Here is a 23,408-nt window from a genome sequence, read left to right as displayed (position 1 = left end):
ATAAATTACAAGGACAAATAGGAATTTTCATAGTTACGGAAAATTATAAAGATGCAACAGAAAATAATTAATAATAATCTGACAGGAACAGATTTAAGTACACTTGTAAAGGTAAAAGAATGATAGTTTAACTTTTGTGGGATGAGAACAGATTGTGTTAATTAAGAAGTAAACTGCATAAAATATAATTTAGATATTGTGAATAGAACTAAAGAAAGTTTTTTCTTTGCTTTATTATTTTTATCATAATTATTTTATATTATTATTATAATTAAAAAATCAAATTTGAGAATTTTGAAAGAGAAAAAAATATTTTAATAACAAGTAATATTTTACATTCAAATATTGATGTGAAATATAAGAAAAATATTTAATTAATGAAATGAAAACTTTTTTATAAACAATATTATTTCAAATCTTGAATTGAAGTTTTCAAGTATATTAACGTTCATAACAATCAAATAACATTTTTAAAATTATTGAAAAAGAGGAAAATATATTTATAATGATTTATAAATAATTTATTTATTTTTTAAATAGTTGGTTGATAAAATTGAAATGTAACTAATAACGATGGTATTCTAAAATTTCTTCCTATAATTTTTTTGTGTGTAGAGATTTCTTAATCAGAGTGAATATTATATATATTTATATATATTAGTTACTCTCTACAGAATTTTTCTTGTGGTAAATTAGTTCTGTGATATTTTGAATGAAAAATAAATGATTATGTTTATTATTATATTTGGTTTTTAAAAATAATTAAGTATATTATATGTTTGATTCTATTGTATTTTAAAGAAAATAAAGTTTTTTTTAATGTCTATTAGATATAAGTTTTATATTTACTTTATTTAATTGTTTTGTTGGTTTTGTTTTATTATTTTTATTGTTTTAATGAAACTAAAGTGTTGATGGTGTAATATTGTTGTTAATATAAATTAATACTGTTAGTCTAATTTAATTTTACTTTTTTGTTTATTATTTTAAAAAAATTATTTATAAATAATATTGTAATATATAAAATTTGGACAAATTTTTTGAATAAAATTAATATAAAACTATTTGGTGTGAAGCAGTTTTAGTTTACTGATTTTGATGATCTGTCTCATAATTGGATTAATCCAAATTAAACCAAGAGTAGAGATCAATCATCAATATGTCTGCATTTGATCACTTTTATAACTATGCATCTTATTAAGAACTCTCTCTATCATGTCTGAAATGAAATTATGAATTGGAAAAGTATACACATTGTGTCGTCTTCTGATTAATTTACACAAGTAAACACAATTGACTTGAGTATGCGAATAGAATCAATAGATTATTTTGCATCATTCATATAACATGAAATCATATATATTATAAAGATCAAATGTTTGGTACAAGAAAAAAATCCTTATTTTCAAGAGGATCTTAGGATCTCGGTTAAGCTATTTCGCCAATGACGGAGTCTCTTTATCTTTATTAGCTTTCTTGATTTTGTAGTTAGTTTTTTTAACTTTGTAGTTTATCACTATTAAACCCCTTTTTATTCAAGGATGTTGAGAGAAGTGAGAGTGGGGGTGAGAGCCAAAGTGAGAGATGAGGAGAGAGCCAAAGCCTTTTTATCTTTGTTAGTTGTGTTAGATTTATAGATTGCCTCCATTAAAATTCTTTTACTAATCACCCTTCTGCTACTCGTTTGCAACATCCTTGAAGTTAAAGCAAAAGTCTTTTTTTTTTATCTTTGATAGCTTTGTATATTGCCTCCATTAAAACCCTTTTATTAATCACCATTTTTTACGAATCTTCTGGAATATCCTTGAAACCCTTTTATTAATCACCCTTTTACGAATCCTCCGCAACCTCCTTGAAGGAGAAGCGGGAGCCAAGAAAGTCTCTTTATCTTTGTTAGCTTTGTAGATTGCCTCCATTAAAACTCTTTTATTAATCACCCTTTTCTGAATCCTCTGCAACATCCTTGAAGCGGAAGAGGGTGCCGAAGGGGAAGTCTCTTTATCTATGTTAGCTTTGTAGATTGCCTCCATTAAAACCCTTTTATTGATCACCCTTTTACAAATCCTCTGCAACATCCTTGAAGCAAAAGCAGGAGCCGAAGGGGAAGTTTTCAGAAAATCAGTTTGACTCAACTTAAAATCAGTTTTCACACAAATAGTAGAAATCAACTGGTTGTTTTTGCGAAACAATCGGTTTTTTATAGCAGTAGTTATAATTCAACCAAAAACAGATTTAAAGAGATGAGGGATAGAGAAATTCACACAATAAATTTATACTGGTTCACTCTTAACCAAGAGCTACATTCAGTCCCTAGAAAACCTCTGAGATTTCCACTATGCAATCAAAACACCTTGATTGCAACACAAACCAAAGTGGTGATTTTGAACCCTTCAAGAACACACACCACCTTTGACAAACATGACACAGAATTCAGAACACCCTCTGAATATGCACACCAACAATTATTACAGAATTACAATTGTCAAGAGAAAGTGAATGATCACACCTGATACAATTACAGATTGAAAAGAAGAAAATACAGTGCAATCTTATTCCACTCTTAGAAAGAATCCAAAGCCTTAAGCAATCTTGAAAAAAACTTGATTTGAAAGCAATTTTATGAATCTCTAACAACTAGGAGCGTAAAACAAATTATATATACTTCAATCAGTTGTTAAAAACATTTAATGCAAGAGTCAAATCAATTTTAAATCAATTAAAACAGATTGAACTAACTTAACATAATTCGGTTAAGAAAATTCAAAAAACAATCGGTTGATTTTTTGAAACAACCGATTGAAATGGTTTGACAACAAAGTCAACCAAAGTCAAACAGTTTCAAATCCTTCTCAAAAACCTCTAAGTGTAAAACAACTGGTTAACAATTCAACAAATTGATTTTCCACTTCTCTTTGAAAACACATTTTTCTCAAAAAGGATTAAAAACAAATAGCTTTGAATCAAATCTATGAGTGCATTACAAATTCAAACTACTCAAAACTCACACACACAAGCAACAACAAAGTCTTCAACCAATCTCCATGGATTTGGAGACATCAAAGACTATCTTCAACACACCTTATTCGCATGGGTTCAGTCTTCAATGTGTTTTGCAGGTCTACCAGAGTTTGGTTTGGAAGTTGTAAGACCAAAAGCAACTTCATACACGTCTAATAGAGTATACACGAGTTCTTGTCAGTGTTAGAAGTTTTGACCAGTGAAAACTTCAATTTTCTAAACATCCAGAAACAATTTCGCAAAATAATATGCGCTACAACAACACTGTTTGAATTCTCTGGTGTAACGTTGATGTTGATATCCATGTTGTTAGTCATAAGTCCTTAAGATTATAGTAAAAGTTGGCCAGAAACACAAAAAAGATTGAATTCCAAAGACATGAATGATCACTGCCCTTAATGATCTGTCAACAAGTCAATTTGAACTGACATTTTATTCATTATTCATAACACATGACATTATGGTAGTGTCATTATGGTAATGTCATTACCATCAATTTAACATAAGAGAATATATTGACTTATTTCTTAAAAAAAATAATCAAATTAAAGAACATTCAAAATAATAGTGAGACAAACCCTAACCCTAAAAAGTCTAACCAAAAAACTATTAAACCAAAAGATTAAATGTCTTACTCCCTTTTTTATCTGTAATGGTGTGTTAAGGCTTTTAAGCCTCCCTAATTGAGAATAATCAATAGTAAAAGGTCATTTTGTTGCCTTCTTTGTATTATTTAACTGATAAATACTTGAATACCAAATTTGGATTGATTCTAACTTACTCAACCAACGAGCTAATTGAATACTGAACCATTGAATTTAACTCGAGTATCCATAATAATCATAATAATGCACTTCAAGTTTAAGTATCTCTGAAGTGGGTAGGTAGAGTTAACAAAGAATATTTCATTCTACTAAATATGGTGATGATCTAAATTATCTGATAAAGAAAAGTGATGGAGAAAATATGAATTGGAGAAATCATGGAGGATGATGACTCTTGAAGAAATATGATTCCAAGTTCTGAATTGGTAAGGGAAGGACCACTCTAAAAGGAATCTTCCAGATATGATGGAGTCTTCCATATATAATATGTTCATAACTTTGTACAATGAGATATACCAAGTGAGATAAAGATTGCAGTGTAGATTTTGGTGATGATGAGGCACATCATAGACCATCTATTTTTTCATCAGAAAGATTCCTTGAATCCAGTATAATCTTCAACCAATGATCATGGCTACCCCCATTACCATTCATTCTGTGGCCAGGATCCAGTGACCATGACTGATGCAACTTCACAGCTAAGTGTGTATAGTCTAAATACATTCTCTGCATTCACTTCAAAATCTTTGGAACTTCCATGCTGCAACAAATTTATCTATCTCTACATTCTTCAACACTTGGTGGTATCTTCCATTATAATGACACAACAAGATATTTGGTTCCTAAGGCTATATATGCTGTGTGGACACAAACAAGGTCTTTGTGCCTTTACTATTCAGCACACTTCTTTATATTTCTTCTCTGTGGGTAGATGTAAATGCTTCATTTTTCAATTTTTATATAAATTCCACCAAGATTTCTATCAGTATGTTTGGAAGAGTTTTTTCATGAACTAAAATTATCTTATGAGTACAAATTTAGAGAAATTATGTGAAAGAGTTTGTACAAATTAATTTGTATATGAACCAATCTTTACTTAAAAAAGTTGTTTTCTTCCTATTTGAAAGAGGTTTATCCAAGTATACTTTTGATATTGACCAATTTTGAATTTTATCAACATATCTATTTAATCCTTTTTAACATTTAAAACCATGATGAACCCTTTGAGCAAAGATGCTGCATTTTAAAGCTGGAGATAAAATCCTTTTGTACCAAAATGCATGGAGTGTATAAAGTAAAAAAAAGATCACTTTTTTCCAAAAAAATCACTTTTTTTTTCAAAAAAAACTTGTCTAATAAATTAAGATTAACGTATATGTATATAGACTTTTTGAAGAAATTAAATTCATCTGGCTTTCTAAAATGTTGATTTTATTTATATAAACTGATTTTAATTTATAAAGATTCTTTTCCCATTCCCCTTTCAATTATTTATGAAAAAGGCTATTCAATTGTACCATCGCCCAGCAAAGTTTTGTGGTTGAAGTTACAGGGACTTATATTGAATAAGTAATACTACAAAGTAGTGTAAGTGTCTTATTTCTTTGAACTATAGTGCTTAGATTCAAACATGCATTATTGGCTCTTGAAATTTCAGAAGTGATTTCTACCATATAAATTTGGTATGCCATAGAGTTTCTGCACCTAAACAATGAGACTGATCCAACATGGCATCAACTTGAATGTACACATTATTTAAAATGGAAAATTTTCACTCTCACTACCAAATTAACTTTTTCATCACATCTATTTTGTGAACATGTTTGATACAGCCCTACAATTTTAGTACTTTGGAATTGCAAAATATCATGAAGCATTGGTTTGGGCTGGTTCATAAGAATATACTATACTGAAGCCTAATTGCTAGATATTAGAAAAAACAATAGTTCCATAAGGGGTGGTGGCAATCAAAATCTGAAACAAGTTGCCAGCATCACTGCACTGATACAGAAATATGCTGTTGTATGCTTTATCCGTATTCCAAAATGGATTCAGATATTTAGCCATTCCCTACAATTTAATCATAATTTTACATTTATATTTGATACACATAACTAGTGAGAAACATGTTCATACTTGCAGCTCTGCCCCCATTGCATGAATGGCACACAACAGATAATGATCTTAAATGTTCTAAAGTCATAGTTTAGACTTTTGGTTAGCATAATAAGGTATTGGTCAACCAGATCAATAACTAAGCTTTCAGAGTATTGATGTTCTTAACAAAGGATCTTTTCATATATAAGGATCTGAGATTGAAGTTCTGATCACATGTTTAAAAGACAGTGTTATCATATTTTAGTCTAGATACATTAAAAGCAAAATTATATTTTGTACATGACAGCATCAGTAGTTGGACTGTCAAAATGAAAATTGAAAATAGAGCATTAGAAAAAAGAAAATGAAAGACATGAAATTGTAGATCAGCAATATATTGTTGCTCAGATGAAGTAAAAGTAATTTGCCATAAGGCTATTTGCAAAAACTAGCAAAATCTAGTTTGTAACTCTAAAATAAACATTAAATGCTTGAGGCTTGTTTGCAACTTAACTAAGATATGAAAGATCTTGCAAGATGAGGCTAACACTATATTCTGTTTTCTGCATCTCTAATGCCAAAATTTAAAGCCTCTCTTTAGGTTCTTTTCTCTGACTCACTAACACTCAGAAGAAGGGTCATTTGTAATAACTAAGTGGTCCAAAAAGACCTGAAAAAGTTTATTGTGTCCTGCATCGAAGTATACCAATAAATAAGCCTTTTGAAGAACAAAAGTTATGGCCTAATCATTCATTACTGTTTTTGGAAAAAAGTGTTAGTGAAAGTCTCTTTCACTTGCTCATGAACAAACAGACATATATGACTAAAATTTACTTTAATTGTTGTGGAATTTGTGGAGCTATCTAGGCTCAGCCCTCAACCCACGTGTGTACTGTTGCCAAAGGCTCGAACTCCTCATTTGTAGTTATTTGGTCTATTCTCTTAAACTAATCAGGACACTAGAATAATTAATAATTGTCATCATTAATTCACATATGAAACTGGTTTTTTTTCATTAAAACAACCTCAATTTAGGTAGGTTACATACAAAAGATCTAAAAAATATCTTTAAGTCTAACTCAATCTTATAAAACCAGTGAAATTTGCACTCACTTATGTACTATGAAATACTTTAATATCTAGTCGATGTGAGAACTCTAACGATACTAAAAACACTGTGTAAATTGATATTCCAATGTGTTTCCCACATTAATAATGGCTATTCTTCAAGGTTATGTCTCTCACAAACTGATAAGACATTGTTTAATCTAAACAGCAACTAATGTTGTTACTGTCACTGATGGATGAGAGGACACATTGGCCTCAGTATACAAGACACTTCTGGGCCCTCCAAGTAAAGATCATCAAACACAAAATAAGAGAAGAAAATACAAATACAAAACAAATTTAGAGTTTACCTTTCTTGCAAGTTAAACTCAACTTATGCATTCATTTAGAGTTATAAAAGAAGTTGAATTCATTTTATCTGTCAAATTTTTTCTTCAGCAAGTGTTTGTGAAAAAAGTTAGCCAAAAAAACTTGATGAGAAACCTAGTAGTGAGGGGGTGAGGGGGGCTCCACAGCTGAAAAAAGTGTATTAGGTAATCTATATAACCTATTCTTCTGATTTAGAACAAACAATAATCATTGTACGGGTGCAACTGGCCAGCTAGAGTGTTGGAATGTTGTTCAGGACAAACTACATTCACAATTAAGATCACCTGAATTGATGGAAAACCAAAGAGGGGATTTTTCTTTGCAAGTGTACTATTCTGAACAAGATATTGTGGTGTGTGATGCATTCGTGAAAGCTCTGGTACCTGCTGCAGATTGGACCCACTTAAAACCATGCAAGAAAGAGAATAAAATAAAGGTAGCCATTAGCTGACCTAGTTGAGGGGTCTCTCACATACGTTTTTAGTATCTGAACCACAACTGAAAATTCACTGTTTCATACTAAGAAGTTAGTTGGTCGTGTCCATTTGCTCAACCACGTGATATCTCTAAGGTGCTAAACACATTCAGATCATCAACTTGAGAAGTGTCTCAACTCAACTGTTTCTACTATTGATGTGTGGAGTTTCACCACCCTGAGACATAACAAAGTACAATTTTAACTTGATGTGATTTGTGTGTGTGTATGTGTGTATCAAGAAAAAAGTAAATGGAGGAAGCCAAAGAGAGGTTAAAGCAAACTCACTCATTTTTACTGTTTGAAGATACTGATTCTCCCATAATGCTGCTCAACTTCTTGGTCTGCTCTATTCTGTGGTTCCTGAGGAGACAAATCATTCAAATTCTACTTCATTTTGGCAAGATTTGCATTCCAACTGGCTTCTACCCTACTTTAAACTCTCCACCTCTGGTTATAAAAGGAGCACACATTGTTTCCTCTCTTCAATATCAGTTCAACTTCCAATTCCTTGGTGTCTTATTCTATTGACTCAATCTTTTATACTTTTTCTTAACACCCTTTGAGTTAGACCATTTCTATTGCCTTGTACAAATGGCATCAAGCTCAATGTCTTCCACTGGCTCATGGAGTGCCAAGGACAACAAAGCCTTTGAAAGGGCTCTAGCTGTTTATGACAAGGACACTCCTGACCGTTGGTACAATGTTGCTAAGGCTGTTGGTGGAGGGAAGACTCCAGAGGAAGTGAAGAGGCACTATGAACTCCTCCTCAGGGATGTTAGGCACATTGAATCAGGACAAGTGCCTTTCCCAAATTACAAGCAAAGTGGAGGGTCTGAAGAGGAGAAAAGGTACTGCATTCTTTGTCTTCTATCAGTAGGTAAAATCAATTTATACTGAATAACTTTTACAAAACTTCTTTTTTCATTTTTCCCACCTACAACTGTTTACACCAAAGATTATAACAAAAATACCTTTCTCTTGCAATGCTTTTGAGTAAAACACCTTAATCATAAACACATCAACTAAGTGTAAATAAAAAACATAGAGAATAGTTAGAGATTCACATCAACTCAACTAGAGTACCACTAGAGTACAAGTGAGTGCAAACCTCATCTTATTAGTTAGTTTTATAAGATTGAATTAGACTTAAAACATCATTTTAATAGTCAGTTTTATAAGATTGAATTAGACTTAAAATCTATTTATAATTAAAAGTTATTCATATGTTTGACCCCTAAAGCATACTGGTGTAAATAAGCTCTGCATGAGTTTTTCCAAATGATCACTAAGTATGTGCATGTACTATGCAAAACATCCATAAACTTCTAGAAAGAATGATATTTGGATCTCACAGCACAAGTTGTTACAGCAGTAGTTAATCATATGAACTAATTTATCAAGTAACAACCCTGAAAATACCTTTCTATTCGGTTATCTTATCATGAACTTGGTTTCTTGATGGTGTCTTGTTCTTAACTTGCAGGCTGAGAAACATGAAGCTCCAGTGAGCAGTTGGCATGAAGAACAAAGAATATTCTGATTTTCAGCATCTAGCAATTTTTCTAGAATGCTAGTGTTACGCAATAAGTAATGCCAGTGACGTAGTAGAATTGGACATAAGAATCGTGTCGTGTCCCATGATTCCATGTTGTATTGTCGTTGAAGCTGGCTTCAAGAATCAACCACTCTGTTTTACTTCCCATCATTAATAAAACTTCAATTTCACCAATATCTTTGTCATTTACTCAAGTGTGTGACACATGAATTCTTGCACAAAACGTTGGATTGGATCTAATAACATTCATATACTTCTATGGATTTTCTTATCATAATTCTCTCTTATAATTTGATATGAAATTAACTGTAAAGTGAAATTTATACTTACTTATATTTTTAAAAAAATAAGATTAATGTGTTTATTTGTTATTCATGTATGTATAATCATATTCTAATAAAATTAGATGAAAAAAAAATCCATAAAATTTACCTATTTAATCTAAAGGATAAATAGTAACGGATGTTTAAAATAATATTTAACGAAATAATAATTTTTTAAAGTTTTTTGAAAAATATACTATTTTTTATGATAATAAAAATATACTTAAAGTTTTAGATATCATAACAATTGTTAAAATGAAATATAACTATTAGAAAAAGAATTATAAATACACATTTTTTTATAATACTATATTCACACAATACACAATGATAATTACTATTTATTGTAGGTGGTTTTCATAAATAATAAAATCAATAAATAAATTGTATGAATGAGGATAAAATTAGTAACAAAATATGTATACTAAACAATAGTTGTGTAAGAAATTTTTTTTTCTTAATAGTTACAATAAATATAACTTCGGAACAATAATATACTGACAAATTTATTATTTTAAACCAATTTAATATATATGTATATTATTTCAAAATAATCTTATAAATAAAGATTGGGATAAAAAAAAATTATAATAAAAGATGTTAATTAATTAAAATATTTAAAAAATAAAAATTAATACATTGTTAAAAAATTGTAAAAATGATATTGTAAAACAAGAAGAATGGTAGGTTTTTGAAGATAATAATACCTTATTATATATTTATGTTGAAATTAAAATTGAATCGATAATGGATTGTCTTTTCAGAAATTGATGAAGAAATATTTATTGTTTTTGTTTGTCTTGAAAACGCATTATCAATCCCTATCTTCTGTTGTCTCTTGTGGCGGCTATGCGACATCGTTCCGTACCATTTATTATCACTGCCCTTACGCTTTTAAGCTAAGTACTTTTTCTTTTCTCCACACATTAATGGAAACAATAAGTATACCTACAAAAAATGTTAACCTACTTTCTATAACATTCTTTAAATAATTGCTTTCATAACTTTTTCTTTTACTATTACAATAATTTTTTAATTTCATTCCACTGTTTTATGATATTAATTTAGTTTTTTTTTTAAATATTGATGATAAAACATTGCCAAAATTATTTTAAAGCTGATATATTAAAAAAGACATGGTTATCTGAAAGATATTAATTTTTTATTATCTAGTATATTAGTTTATTCTAGCTGATATATTAAAAAAGACATGGTTATCTTAAAGATATTAATTTTATTATCTAGTATATTAGTTTATTCTTGCATAGTTTAGAAGTCGATATTAAAAATAATTTATAAACTTTTTTTTTCTCAATTTTTCGAGTCATCTTTTAAAAACAAAATTGTGACCTAATACCAACCTCTAAAACGGACAATACTTTGAATGCAGTGATTGATCGTAATAATGTTGTTTTTTGGCTTGAGGTCGAAACATTAACACTGTATGTGGAAACGAAAATGTTTCTTAGCCCTTCAACTAGGGAAAATCATTCTCCTTAGATCTCGATTGGAATTGTTCCGGTACCGTCAATATAATCTCACATCGCTTAAGAGTTGAGGTCAATAACAGTTTAAATACACTTTTCTCTCTTAACTACCTAGACAACTTTTAGTTGTAGTGGTAAAAGTTATGCGTTTTTTTATACGGGTCTATTTTAATATTAAAAAATCTCAAAATAAAAACTTATAATTTCTATAAAAAGAATAATTAATGATAAACATTAAAATAAAAGTGTTGCTAACACAATTCAAACAACTGGTAGCTACAGAACAAAATAGGTAAGGACAGAATGAATGGACCATGAGAAACAAAGCAGAAGGGGATATTTTTTCTACCTATTCCCTGCAAAAGTTATTATTCTGCAACTCATTTTCTTTTAATGTTTTCAAAAAATTTAAGCTAAACTAATGCAAATGCATAGTTTTTTTTTTCATTTGCTTTTCTTCTAAATCAGTAATAATATTTTAAATGTGTTAGAAAGAGGTATTTCAGAACTTCACATGAATAATGTTTATTATGTAATAAATCAAAACATAAATACTAAAGAGTTATTAAGGAACATTTTATAAATAGGTATTGTTAATTCAGAATATATATATATATAGTAAAATATTAATGATATTAAGAACAATTAGAAAATATGTGATCTGTAACAAATAGTGAAGAATATTTTGAAAATGATGTAAGTTGAATTTTATAAATCAAATGAGTAAAAGGTCCAAGTCCATTGAAATTTCAGAAGGTGGGTTTCATGAACAAACCATGTTCAGACACGTGCCCTGTTGGTGTTCTTGATGAAATCGTAGTCAACATTTAATGACAAGTGGTCATGAATTTGAACACAAAAAATAGATCCAATTGGGGTAAAAAAATAATCTCTTGGATCTTCTGTCTAAACTTCAGTGAAATTGCTACTGCAAAAAACATTAATTTGATTCAACCTTTGTTCAGTTTGTAGTAAGAATAGTTACCCAAAAATATTAACATTGCACTCTCTTTATCATATTATTTATCATTGGATAATTATCCACAAGTAAACTAAGATGCTACATTACTTAACAGAACCAACATGTAATTTACCTACTAATAATATATATATATATATATATATATATATATATATATTCTCTAAGCCCAGACTCATTCCACAGAATTTTGGGCCTTTTGTCCCAATGAAGTTTACCATAAGGGCCTCAACTTTTAGCACCTCATCATTATTTTGGGCTCTCCATTCTGCACCCCCTATAGGATTTGTGAAAAGATCATTGTCCTAATCGGCTGTTCTAGGCAATATTCATGTTTTGAGGATACAAGTAAATGGTTGATCTGTCTCCCTAATCATTTGAAGGAGGTGTAGTTGTTGTTATTGGAAATTAATAGTTGCATTTTGTCAACTATCTCAACATATGCAGTCAGATACATGTACTAGTTCATAACAGTATCACATCCTTACATGTTTACTTAAGCGGACGAAGATCAATTGTATGTATTGTCACGTCATCCATATAGTTTGGATGATGGCCAAATACGATCAACATCATAATAGGAGCATGTTTGTTCGGTGAATTATTTATATTGTTCTTGGTCTATTATTATTTTACCATGATCTTTTGTTTTAATATTTTAAATGTCTAATGTAATTTCAATGAATGCATGATATATTTAAGAGGGATGTTGACATTCTCCAAAATATGATCAATTGTGAACAGAGTCGTCGTTTACACTAGACGCTCACATGTTGTACAAGAGAGACAAATTTTCTAATATACTTAAGTTTTTTATTTTAAATTTAACAATTATATTGTACCAAAAAAATTAATCATTTAGAATCCATAATACACAATCCAAAATACATCTTTTTGTATTTTGGAATGTATAATAAAAAAGCTACACTTTTTGCATTCCAAATTGTATATTTAGGAATACAAATTAGAAAGGGACAAAATTGGATTATGGGATTACTTTTTAAATTATGAAGTTGCAAAACGTAAAGGCCTATTATCTTTTGTCACTTCCCATTCATTTTAGAAAGTAAAATACCATTCCAAATTAATTAAATAAGGGGGTGATACTCAATAAATTATTAGGTTGGGAAAGAAACACCATACCATAAGCATGTGTGTTCTTCAGAGCATCGTCATTTGCTTACATAAACATTGTACTCAAGATTTGGTGCAATGGCAAACAAGACATTTACCTTAACTTGAAAATAAATGTCTTCAAGTTTTGGTGCAAAATATTTCCAACTCAGCTACACAATTCAACAGTGAAAAAAACTAACATCACCTTCCTATTCGTTCGAGTTTATTATTAGAAATCACAATTTTTTCGTTGCTTTCACTTTTTATTTAACAAGTAATTATGAACAAATTTTACAAGTAATCAACAATATGTGTTAGAAAAAATGTACTACGAATACCAAATCTTGTTTCAAACAGTTTTGAAATCCTAATACAACTAAGTATAGGGGTTGTATCATAAGTTAAAATATAGTGGTTCATAAACAAGAAATCTAGTCTTGTAGAGTTGTCCGAAGAGCTAGAGAACTTTCTACTTCTTTGGAAGCATTGGACTGCCCTTCTGTAACAGCCTTTGACAAACCAAACATCTGAAATTGATACAAAACCACTCTTTATCAGCAAATGAGAAAGGTGAGGGAAATGATTTTTCTCAATAAATTTCAGGTACCAACCTTGTGAATTGTTTTCTTAAAGCAACTTTTGTGGTCATCCACAGAAGCACTTATAAACTCGTCAATGTGTTCCTTCAAATCTTCCAAGAAAGCAGCTTCTTCATTCTTTTTCTTTCGACATGATACAACCGGAGCAGTTGCGGCGGAAGAAGACCCCTTTTCTGGTTGGCTTTTCTGAGTGTCCATGCTCTCCAAGATGATAAGCTGAAACAATTTACACACTAACACAATCATCACCAGAAAATTTAGTAAATCATTATTATCACACACATACACTGTGTTATCATCATCATCAACCAAAATATTAAAATGCAATAATAGATTAGATTTGACTCATTCTAGTGAGGGGCCTTAAATTTATTGAGAACTAATAGGCAATGGTACACAATTTGAAATTCTATGCATAATACTCTAGAAAACTTAAGAGAGAATGTAATCTCTAAGCCATTTAGAATGACTGCAAGTCATTGCTGCAGGAAAAGAGAACAACCAGATAAAACCAAACACAAACTCATGAAATAAAGCTTTTATCAACGACTTATTGAATTTGAAGCAAACACTACAACCAAGTGGTCAAAAGTTGGATCCTTGATACCACCCCTGCCCCAGTTTACAGCCACAGGAAAATAACCAATCCCTTACCTCCATAGAAGTCTTACACACATATCCCTTTTTTGCACCCTAGCTAACTAACTGTGACTGTTTGCCCTCCTCGTCGCCAGCATTAATCTTCCTACCCTTTCTAATTTATACTTTCAAATCTTAGGTCCATAATTGCTTTGTACCACATCACATGTCCTCACGATTTTGGTTGGCCATTTAAACTCTTTGGCCCTATTGGCAAGTTAGGTACAAATCATTCTTGAACTTCACCTAAAAATTTAATCTTTAAGAGGAGGCAGTTATTGACAGGAACGAGTTTGGCTTGCAAAAATGAATATTTCACAGGAATTTGATGCAAAGGGAAACTGAAAACCACATCACTGTTTGGAAAATATTAGCACATTTCTAAATTTTAATTAAAGAAAATATGCTTAGTGCAGATTGGTTTCAAAATTATTTGCAAAAAAGCAATGAACAATGATAAAAGATAAAGCAAGAAACAAAGAACATCATCACAATTTTCAAACAGCCTCTTGCAGAAAACACCAAATATAGACAATAGAAGAGAAAAAGTTTCATACCAAGACAGATCACAACATCAAAAGAAGAAATAAAGAACTCTAAGCTAGCAGTTAAATTACCCAAAAAGCAGTAATAACATTACGTAATGTTAGAAACAGATCAAATACAAAACCAGACCAAGAGTTTTGAATAAAACTGACTTTAAATTTAAAGGAGCCAAAATCCTAAAATTTCCATGCTTAAAATCCCTATGTTAGCTTTCTGAAGAAATAAACTGTGCATGATTCTATTAGCACATCAAGTGATGGTAAAAACTAAAATTTGAATTATGTAGAACAGGTCAGAATAACCCCATTGAAGTAAGACATGCACTAAGTAAAAATTAAAAAATAAAAAGCCTTGTGTTGTTTGTTTGATTTCCAATCAAGGTAAAATATGCAGGTACTGAATGTTGATCTTTTCCCATCTGGATCTAAGGCTAATCCGCATCACATAGTGGGTGAATATCTATGTTTTTTTGGGATCATACATTGGAAGTATCCAAGAATCTTCCAAACCATTTTCCAATGTACTGAGAGAGGGAAAGTCCATTTTCCGTAGTTGATCACAAAATTTATTTCCCTTGAGATAAGAGGACGAAACCAGTACAGAGATATTTAATTCAAATTCTTAATAAGTAATCCAAGTTACCCAATTGTTTAAGGGCTAACTAAAATTGGGACAATTTAAAAATATCTTCACTTTTAAAGTAAGAATTTTCATTTGTTCATCCAGATTCATAATTACATATCAAAATTCATAAATATACTTCTCCATTCAAAAGTACGCAAATGAGTGGTGATTTTCAGAGTGCAGTATATTTCTGTGACACATTATATCGAAAGAGAGAGTTGCGCGAAACGAAAGATAAGAAGAAAAAAACCAAACCTATGAATCAATCAGATACTGAGATCACGGCGGAGTCCACGGAGGTCCGACGAGATGCAGCGCTCAAGATTTGGGGAAGGGTTCCAAGAGAGAGGCATGCAAGAAATAATTTTTTATAATCAAACTTTATTTTATCTATAATTTATAACGGTTAATAAAATAACTATTTTTTTATATACAAATTTTGTTACTGGTTTTAATATCTTATTTTGTTAATTTATTATTTATAATAAATAATTATAATTTTCAAATATTTTTAAATTATAATTATACCCATAAATTCGTACATAGTGGAGTCGGACAAAATCAGATTCGTTAAATCCAAAAAAAATAAGCAGTTTCTTCTTGCAACTCTACATTTTTCTTCCTCCACCTCCATAATATTGTATAAAGATAAAATCGTCCCTATATAAAAATTATATAAAAATTGTACATTTTTTTTTTCATTCCAGATTACAAAATCCGATAAATTTTCAGATTGACATTTCTGGTAAAATTTCGGATTGACGCATCCGGTAACCTCTTGAATTGATGCTTCCGGTAGTACATGAATGTCAGTGTTAATCCAAACTAAAAAAATGCAGAGCATCCATAACTAAAAACCATTTTGGATCCGCCAAACCATAATTCAAAATATGCATTCCGGATTCAGAAATCCATAATTAAAAAAAATCATTCCAGATCTATCAATCCGTAATAGAAATTAGACTTTCGGATTCAGAAATCCAAAAATCAACAATTTTTTAAAACTTTATTTTCGAAACACCTCCTCATCTAGAAAGTAACATGATTTACTTTTGGATTGATGAATCCGTAGTACACTCCCAGATCTCAGTTTTAAATAAAAGTTGAAGGTTAGTTTTGAGATTTAAAAAGTTGTGGGGTGCAGGAAGAAAATATAGTGGTGCAAGAATAAACTGCTAAAAAATTAACGACCAGATTCATTAACCCAAAAAAAAATTAACAACTAAATTCATTAAACCCAAAAGAAAATTAACGAACAGATTCATATAAATAATCACAAATTATTTTGAGAATAAATTACTTGGTCATCACTATAATTAAAATATTAATAAGTTATTCTTCTTCTAATTATATATTTTCATAAAACCTGCCATGCCGTACTATCTAATAACAAAATACATAATTCTATAATCAACTTTTGTATTGAATTATACTTTTCAAAAAATTATATATATATATATATATTGCTAGAAATTAATAGTATAAAGTTTATTTTCTTAACATATTTGAGACGTGAATAATTTATCTTATATGAATTTATTTGACTTTAACATGACAAGAATAAATTCTAAAAAAGTGTTAATTAGTTAAAAGAGTGTTAAAGAGTGTTATAAATAAGGATACAAGGAGTATTTGTAACCTATAAAAACATTGAGTTTACAACTTATAAATTTTTTTTATATTATTGTAATTTTTTTAATGTATTTATCAATTATTTTTAATTTTCTAAAATAAATATTAATAATTGTAAATATTAATGCATATTCAAACTATATATTTACAAATATCTTCTAAAGACTAATAACTTTATAAATATATTTTCATGTACATATAACTTAAATATAAACACAACTTTTTGTAAGAAATACTTACGTATGAATATTTGCGTATACACATTTTTCTTTTATAGGAAACTTAAATAATGTAAGGTCTTTAATTTGAATTTAGTATAAATTTAAATAATAATATATGTGTTTGTATTATCAAATAATTTTAAAATTTAATTATTTTTGTTGTCAATTTCGATGTTGAAATTATGAAATTTAAATTGATTATAGTTACATTAATGTAATTATGTATTTTTCTCGATTGAATTTAAAAAGATATATTATATGAAGGAAGAAATGGTTTGAGATGCAATTGCTTAAAATAAATTTGACAAGAATTCTTTATTTTTTAATTTTCTATAAATTTGAATTAATAGCATTACTAATTATTCCAAACCATGATTTATAATAATTAAAATTATAAAAAAAAAATATCAATTTAGTTTATAACATAATAATGTTTATTTCACCTTATGTAAAACCACTCTTTTAATCATATTGTATATTTTGACAATAGTTGAGCTACTTACTTCTATTTGTCCAATCCATAAAAAAATGGACAAAAAGTTTAGCTATATGATATTTTCCAATGCATTTTGTTCTTTAGCATGTAATGAACATATGTCTAAGAGTGAACAAATGAATAAGGATCTTAAAAATGCCTCCAAAAACCTTAGGAACCAACAAATTAGTACAAAAAATTTCTAATTTGGTTTTCATATTTTGAGGAATATATAAAACTGAAACTATATCATCATCACTTTCCCAAGCAAAGGATAAACACACTCAGTTGGAAACACTAGCATATCAAGAAGGATGTTTAACAAAAAAACATTTGCATCCATTGATCTTTAGAGTTATATGTATACACTGGCCCATAATACTATTGACACAAAATAAATTCATTGATGTGTCTCTAGCAAAAGTGGCAACCATATGATGCACCTACGATTCAATGTTCACATCTGATGTCTCAGGCTGGATTTGAGCTTCAGCCTGAACCTGGGAAAGGTCGGCGGCCGAGGCGGTCTCGGCCGCCGGTAGTTCTGCCTCGCTAGGCACGAACACTTCAGTAATCTCCGGTGGCTTGAACTTGTTGATGTAGTAAGTAAGTGATGGCCCTGTGTATTCAGTTGGCTGGATCTGAGGAGGAGAATTCTTACCAACTTGTAGAAGTATTGAGGATGCTGCAGCAACTGAAATCAGGGCAAGGCCTGCAATAATTGCTGCAGTGTTCTCGGCTCCATCAGAAGAAGAGCCAGCAGTTCCTGAACTTATAGCACTTTCTGCCACATAAACTGCTGGCTGAAAAGATCATAAGGTGTTAGACAAATGGTGGCATCATATTTCTCTTTCTCTTTGTTTTCAAGTTCAGAAACAAGCAAATTTTTGCAAGCATATGTTAGAGATCTCACATGAACTAATGATCTGGTTAAAAATGTCTTGTACAATACAAATCAAGATAGTAAAACACATAACAGTCCAAAGCAAGTTGGCCGAAATCGAGTCGGTCCACTCGAAGGCTTCCCCTTCACTCAAATAACTCTAAACCTAAATCATTCTTATAAACCATTAGATAAACTCACATTAGCAGGATTGGGTTTATAATACAACTACTAATGAGAATAATTACCTTTATAAGTATTTAAGTGTTGGGAAAGCCTTTCACTAGGTCAAGTACATCTTGGCCTACTCACTTTGGAATCTTGAAGGGTATTCTACCATATAATCTGTAGAAGTATGTATAAATGAAGGGTATTCTACCATATCATCTGTAGAAGAATGTATAACTGGAGACAATTCTCACTTTATAAGTTAGTTTTTGAGGCTGAGTTTGACTTGAACTCAAATTCTAAGAACATGAATTCTTCAATTTGGCACAAGCTGCCCATGCCAACAACTAGCCTCAGAATTCATATATAACACTAACAATGTATGCATGATTGCCCAAATAATAGTCCCTTATCAGTTATCATGCTACCAAGGTTTGCTACTTGTTTCCATGCTTACAAAATGAACATTAAACTTCAACAAATCAAAGAACAATACCACATAAAAAAATCCAAGGCAACATGGTAAACCATTGCATACCTTTAATGAGTTTGAAAAAGATAAAAACTAACCTCAACTGAATAAATGTTTGTCTGCCCAGCAGTGTCCTTCTCAACATATCCAGTCCAACCCGGCTTACGACGTGGTGGGAAAGTACCGACTACCTTCGTCTTCTCCCCGGCTAACCATTCCACACTGACCTTTCCAACCTAAGTCACCACCAACAGAGGATTGATTAGCTTCCTTTGTCTCTGATGCATGCAGAAGCTAAACACAGATGGATGATAATGATGTAGTACTCATCTTTTGTTAATGCATGAATGTATATAGAACATTTCGATTAGAAAGCCATGCCGAAGATAATATGGTATAATGATTGCAAACACACCAAAGATTAGGTGAAACTGAAATGATGCAAATTTCACTAACAAACAATGACACAAAGTGGATTCTCTAAATTATCCTCAGTATTATTGCATACATAATGTCTTTCAATTCTGCTAATTGCCCTGAAACAGTAGTTTTTGAGACACAGCTTTTATAAAATACCTAATTCACACCCTCATTTTTTTCATAGAATTTGCATTGAGCACAAAAACAAAATTCTTCTAACTAAAGAACGAACTATTGGGAACTATGTAGTAACATACAAAAAGGGGTAAGAACACAAAATCCAGGTTGTAAGCTATATAATACAGATTGCACAAAACAGAAATATGCATATGAAAAACTTTAAAGCCAACTTAACTTACTTGCATAGATCTAATGATAATGATCCTTTTCCGAATCATTCCAGTCACAACAACAAATTATGATAACATTTCACAAATACTACCTTAGATTGACCAAAATTCCTCCTCAAAACCATTATAATATATTACACTAGCAGTAGAGATTTTTTCAGATTACACACAACAAGCTTCCTTTTTCCATTATATACTAACCTCTTCAATTGTTTGGTTCTTCAAGGGAAGATACAAAGAGATGACCAAAGAATAGTGAACAAATCCATATAAGAAACAAGACATCATCTTCAATCCAAAACATTGAGGTAATGGATTTGTGTTTTCCTTATAGTTCATCTTACTCGTGTGTATCCAATATTGAACTTCCAAATCACTTGAATTCCTGACAATCATGACCCTTAAATTGACCAAAACTAATAAGCACAGGTAAAATCCTTCCTCTCCCACAATGCACCAATACAACATGTAAATGTAATTATAATACTAAAAAAACTTAATTTTTCATTGTTCATTCCCAAGTTTTTCATGTATCATATTTCCCCTCAGTCACCAAAAGGGAAAAAGAACACAAAACTGATTAAGAAAACTGGAATACTCACTTCCTTATCTGGGGCACATTCTTCCTCATTGCAGTCAGAGTCATCAGAGTCAGCTCTAACAGTGAACAAAGCAAACCTTCTCTTACTGGTCTTTGGGTGCTTCAAGGAGAATCTCCTGGAAGAAAAGGCACAGCTGTTGGCTGCTAAAGTTGCATGAAATGCACAAGCCATTGTTGGGGTCCAAAATTGAAGTTTAAACCAAAATGGTCTCAAGAGAAAAACAAAAACAACTCAAGGGTTCCAAGAAATTTAGGATTTTGAAGGAGATCTTGGAGTTATGGTTTAGTGGGTGAAAGTGAAGAGAATTTTGTGTGTTGAGGATTGGTGTTTCGTGGTTGAGTTTAAGCCTTGAAGGCACACAAGTTGATTGCGATATCTCATGTGTGGACACATGGAAAGTACTTGTGTTGTTGAGAAAATATGTTCTTGTTAAAAAAATAGTAAAAAAAGTATTTATTTTTAAGTCATTTTTACATAAACAAAAAATAATATATATTTGTTTATGGTAAAATAAATGTATATTTTTAATTAATTTGTCGCTTTTTTTTATCAAAATCAACTTAAATTTACTTTTAAAAAATAGAAACTTTTATGTATGAGTTATTAAATAAACTAATAAATTTATTATAATATGTTATTTGCTCGAGTAATAAATAAGAACTGTTTAGTATCTATATGACATATATAAGTTAAAATATATAAATATATCTATAATTTTTTAAATTTGAATATTCATTTTGTCATTGTGAATACTATGTTTACATGTATTAGACTTTGGTGTGTTTATAATTAATAATTTCTAATTTATATTTATTATAAAAAATCAATTTTATGTTTTAAACTTTAATTTTCATTTCATTTTAAATTTATTGATCTATTGTTTCTTAAAATAAATGTTTATTCAGAAAGATTATTATATCTTCCAAAATCTATGTCTTATCAAAATTTATAACAATATTTTAACCATTATATGTATTATTTATTTACAATAACTATAACTTATACGTGTTATTGTTTTTTTTAATAATGTTACCTATTGTATTTCATATATTATTGTTTCTAGTTTTTCCAAATAGAATTTTAAAAGGTAAGAATATTATTAGTAACTATGTGTGTTGTTATGTGGTGTTTCCGTATTTTTTAAATATTTTTAAAAGTTTGTTATGTTTTCTTTTATTATAAATATTGTATTATAAATTTATAATTATTATAATTTTATTGAATTAATATATAAAGTAAAATTATAAATTTTAGTATGTGATTTTATTACACATCTTCTATCAAAGAAAAAACAAAACATTAACATTTGTGTAGGAAGATAACAATGAATTAGAGATAACGACTTTCAATAAAATATAATATATGAATTATTATATGTAAATTTAAACATTCATTTATTTTTTTAAAATGCAAATTATATATATATATATATATATATATTACTTATTTATCTTTTCACATCGATTTTTTTTTTAAATTTGTTTAGTTTTATATTTCAGACCAATTGATTTTGTTAATTTCAAATTTAAAATTATTTTCAAGATACTGGTAAATAGGCTTGCATTTTTTTAAATTTGTTTAGTTTTATATTTTAGACCAATTGATGTTGTTAATTTTAAATTTAAAATTATTTTCAAGATCCTGGTAGATAGGCTTACACTTGTTACTACTAAAATCATTTCTCTTTATCACTATTTAAATTCTCAAAAAAAATATAAATATAATATAATGAATAAAGAGGTGTATTGATCTGTTTTATTTTGTTTGATCATCATTATTTTATACTATGACCATCGTTGTCATAAAAATAAAAAGTTAATAATTGAAATTTGATTCTAACTAATATAGAAAGATGATATATTATTTTTTTAACAAGCAAATTGATACATCATAATCATTTGATTTAAATTTTTTGTCGTTTCCATGTTCTTATAATAAAAATAATTTGTTCCCGTTACACTGATTCATTTTTCATAATAAATTTGTCATTTGTTTGTGTTGTCAGGATAGAGATAAGGACTGTAATTTTTTGTTTTCAAGTTCTACAGAAAACCCATTTCAAAAGTACTTATATTTTATCATGTTTAACATTGATTTGATGTATAAAAGTCACTGAAATTTGATTCAGTTGAATTCTTTACTTGTGATTAAGGTGAATAATGTACACTATTGTAAATTTAGTATTGTAAATTTATGAATATTTAAATTTTCAAAAAATATAATATAATGAATAGAGAAGTGTATCATAATCACATTTTATCTTGTACAATTTATAAATAAAAATAAAAAGTTAATAATTGAAATTTGATGATAAGTCATATATAAAGATGATATAATATTTTTTTGATAATAAGCAAATTGATACATTTTTCATAAATTAGTTTTTTCATTTATTTATATTGCAGATTGCAAATGAATTAGTTAAAAATGGAATCAGAAAAGAATGCATTAATATTATCACTCCAAATTGAATAAAAAGAGAACACTAATGGGTGTTCCAACCCTTTTACGAAAAAATATACTAAATAACTTTTCTAAGAATCCTATCATGAATGTTATCCTGCATAGATAAGCATTTGAAACATATCTGACTCTCAAGTCATATAAAATCAACTATTTGTTACCATGTTAATATAAGTATTTATACATTGGACACAATTCAAGAAAGAGAAAAACATAATT

At 29.3% G+C, this 23,408-nt stretch overlaps 3 protein-coding genes and 1 long non-coding RNA gene across 4 annotated transcripts; 1 reads left to right on the top strand and 3 right to left on the bottom strand.

Moving 5' to 3' along the window:
• Positions 1 to 5,883: 5,883 nt before the first annotated feature.
• Positions 5,884 to 9,180, bottom strand: LOC137834725 (uncharacterized). The gene is made up of 4 exons (XR_016520841.1): positions 9,055 to 9,180; positions 7,921 to 7,995; positions 7,634 to 7,810; positions 5,884 to 7,540 (listed from the first exon to the last, which is right to left on the bottom strand). It is a non-coding gene; the product is annotated as an uncharacterized LOC137834725 (long non-coding RNA).
• LOC137834723 (protein RADIALIS-like 1) lies at positions 8,079 to 9,379 on the top strand. Its single transcript, XM_068642883.2, has 2 exons — positions 8,079 to 8,483; positions 9,119 to 9,379. Exons 1-2 carry the CDS (start codon positions 8,227 to 8,229, stop codon positions 9,141 to 9,143), a joined length of 282 nt encoding a protein of 93 aa, XP_068498984.1. The 5' UTR covers positions 8,079 to 8,226; the 3' UTR covers positions 9,144 to 9,379.
• A 4,042-nt stretch (positions 9,380 to 13,421) lies between these two features.
• Positions 13,422 to 15,887, bottom strand: LOC137834721 (uncharacterized). Its single transcript, XM_068642881.2, has 3 exons — positions 15,759 to 15,887; positions 13,707 to 13,910; positions 13,422 to 13,622 (listed from the first exon to the last, which is right to left on the bottom strand). Exons 2-3 carry the CDS (start codon positions 13,890 to 13,892, stop codon positions 13,527 to 13,529), a joined length of 282 nt encoding a protein of 93 aa, XP_068498982.1. The 5' UTR covers positions 13,893 to 13,910; positions 15,759 to 15,887; the 3' UTR covers positions 13,422 to 13,526.
• A 2,261-nt stretch (positions 15,888 to 18,148) lies between these two features.
• On the bottom strand, positions 18,149 to 21,130 carry LOC137834722 (proline-rich family protein). The gene is made up of 3 exons (XM_068642882.1): positions 20,727 to 21,130; positions 19,453 to 19,590; positions 18,149 to 18,634 (listed from the first exon to the last, which is right to left on the bottom strand). The coding sequence occupies exons 1-3, from the start codon at positions 20,895 to 20,897 to the stop codon at positions 18,275 to 18,277; spliced, it is 669 nt and encodes a 222-aa protein (XP_068498983.1). The 5' UTR covers positions 20,898 to 21,130; the 3' UTR covers positions 18,149 to 18,274.
• Between the last annotated feature and the right edge of the window lie 2,278 nt (positions 21,131 to 23,408).

Source organism: Phaseolus vulgaris, chromosome 5, assembly GCF_051622355.1.
Source record: "Phaseolus vulgaris cultivar YP4 chromosome 5, ASM5162235v1, whole genome shotgun sequence".
Classification (NCBI taxonomy): Eukaryota; Viridiplantae; Streptophyta; class Magnoliopsida; order Fabales; family Fabaceae; genus Phaseolus; species Phaseolus vulgaris.
Note: the sequence above shows the minus strand (reverse complement) of the source record. Positions and strands in the feature narration are given on the sequence as shown.

Bases quoted from the DNA above. Each gene is read 5' to 3' on its own strand.
- LOC137834723 (XM_068642883.2), top strand. From the start codon at position 8,227: ATGGCATCAAGCTCAATGTCTTCCACTGGCTCATGGAGTGCCAAGGAC. The intron at 8,484-9,118 runs GTACTGCATTCT...CTTAACTTGCAG, and splicing joins GGGTCTGAAGAGGAGAAAAG to GCTGAGAAACATGAAGCTCC.
- LOC137834721 (XM_068642881.2), bottom strand. From the start codon at position 13,892: ATGGACACTCAGAAAAGCCAACCAGAAAAGGGGTCTTCTTCCGCCGCA. The intron at 13,623-13,706 runs GTTGGTACCTGA...TATCAATTTCAG, and splicing joins TTAAGAAAACAATTCACAAG to ATGTTTGGTTTGTCAAAGGC.
- LOC137834722 (XM_068642882.1), bottom strand. From the start codon at position 20,897: ATGGCTTGTGCATTTCATGCAACTTTAGCAGCCAACAGCTGTGCCTTT. The intron at 19,591-20,726 runs GTGAGTATTCCA...GTGGTGACTTAG, and splicing joins AATGTGCCCCAGATAAGGAA to GTTGGAAAGGTCAGTGTGGA. The intron at 18,635-19,452 runs GTTAGTTTTTAT...TGATCTTTTCAG, and splicing joins CAAACATTTATTCAGTTGAG to CCAGCAGTTTATGTGGCAGA.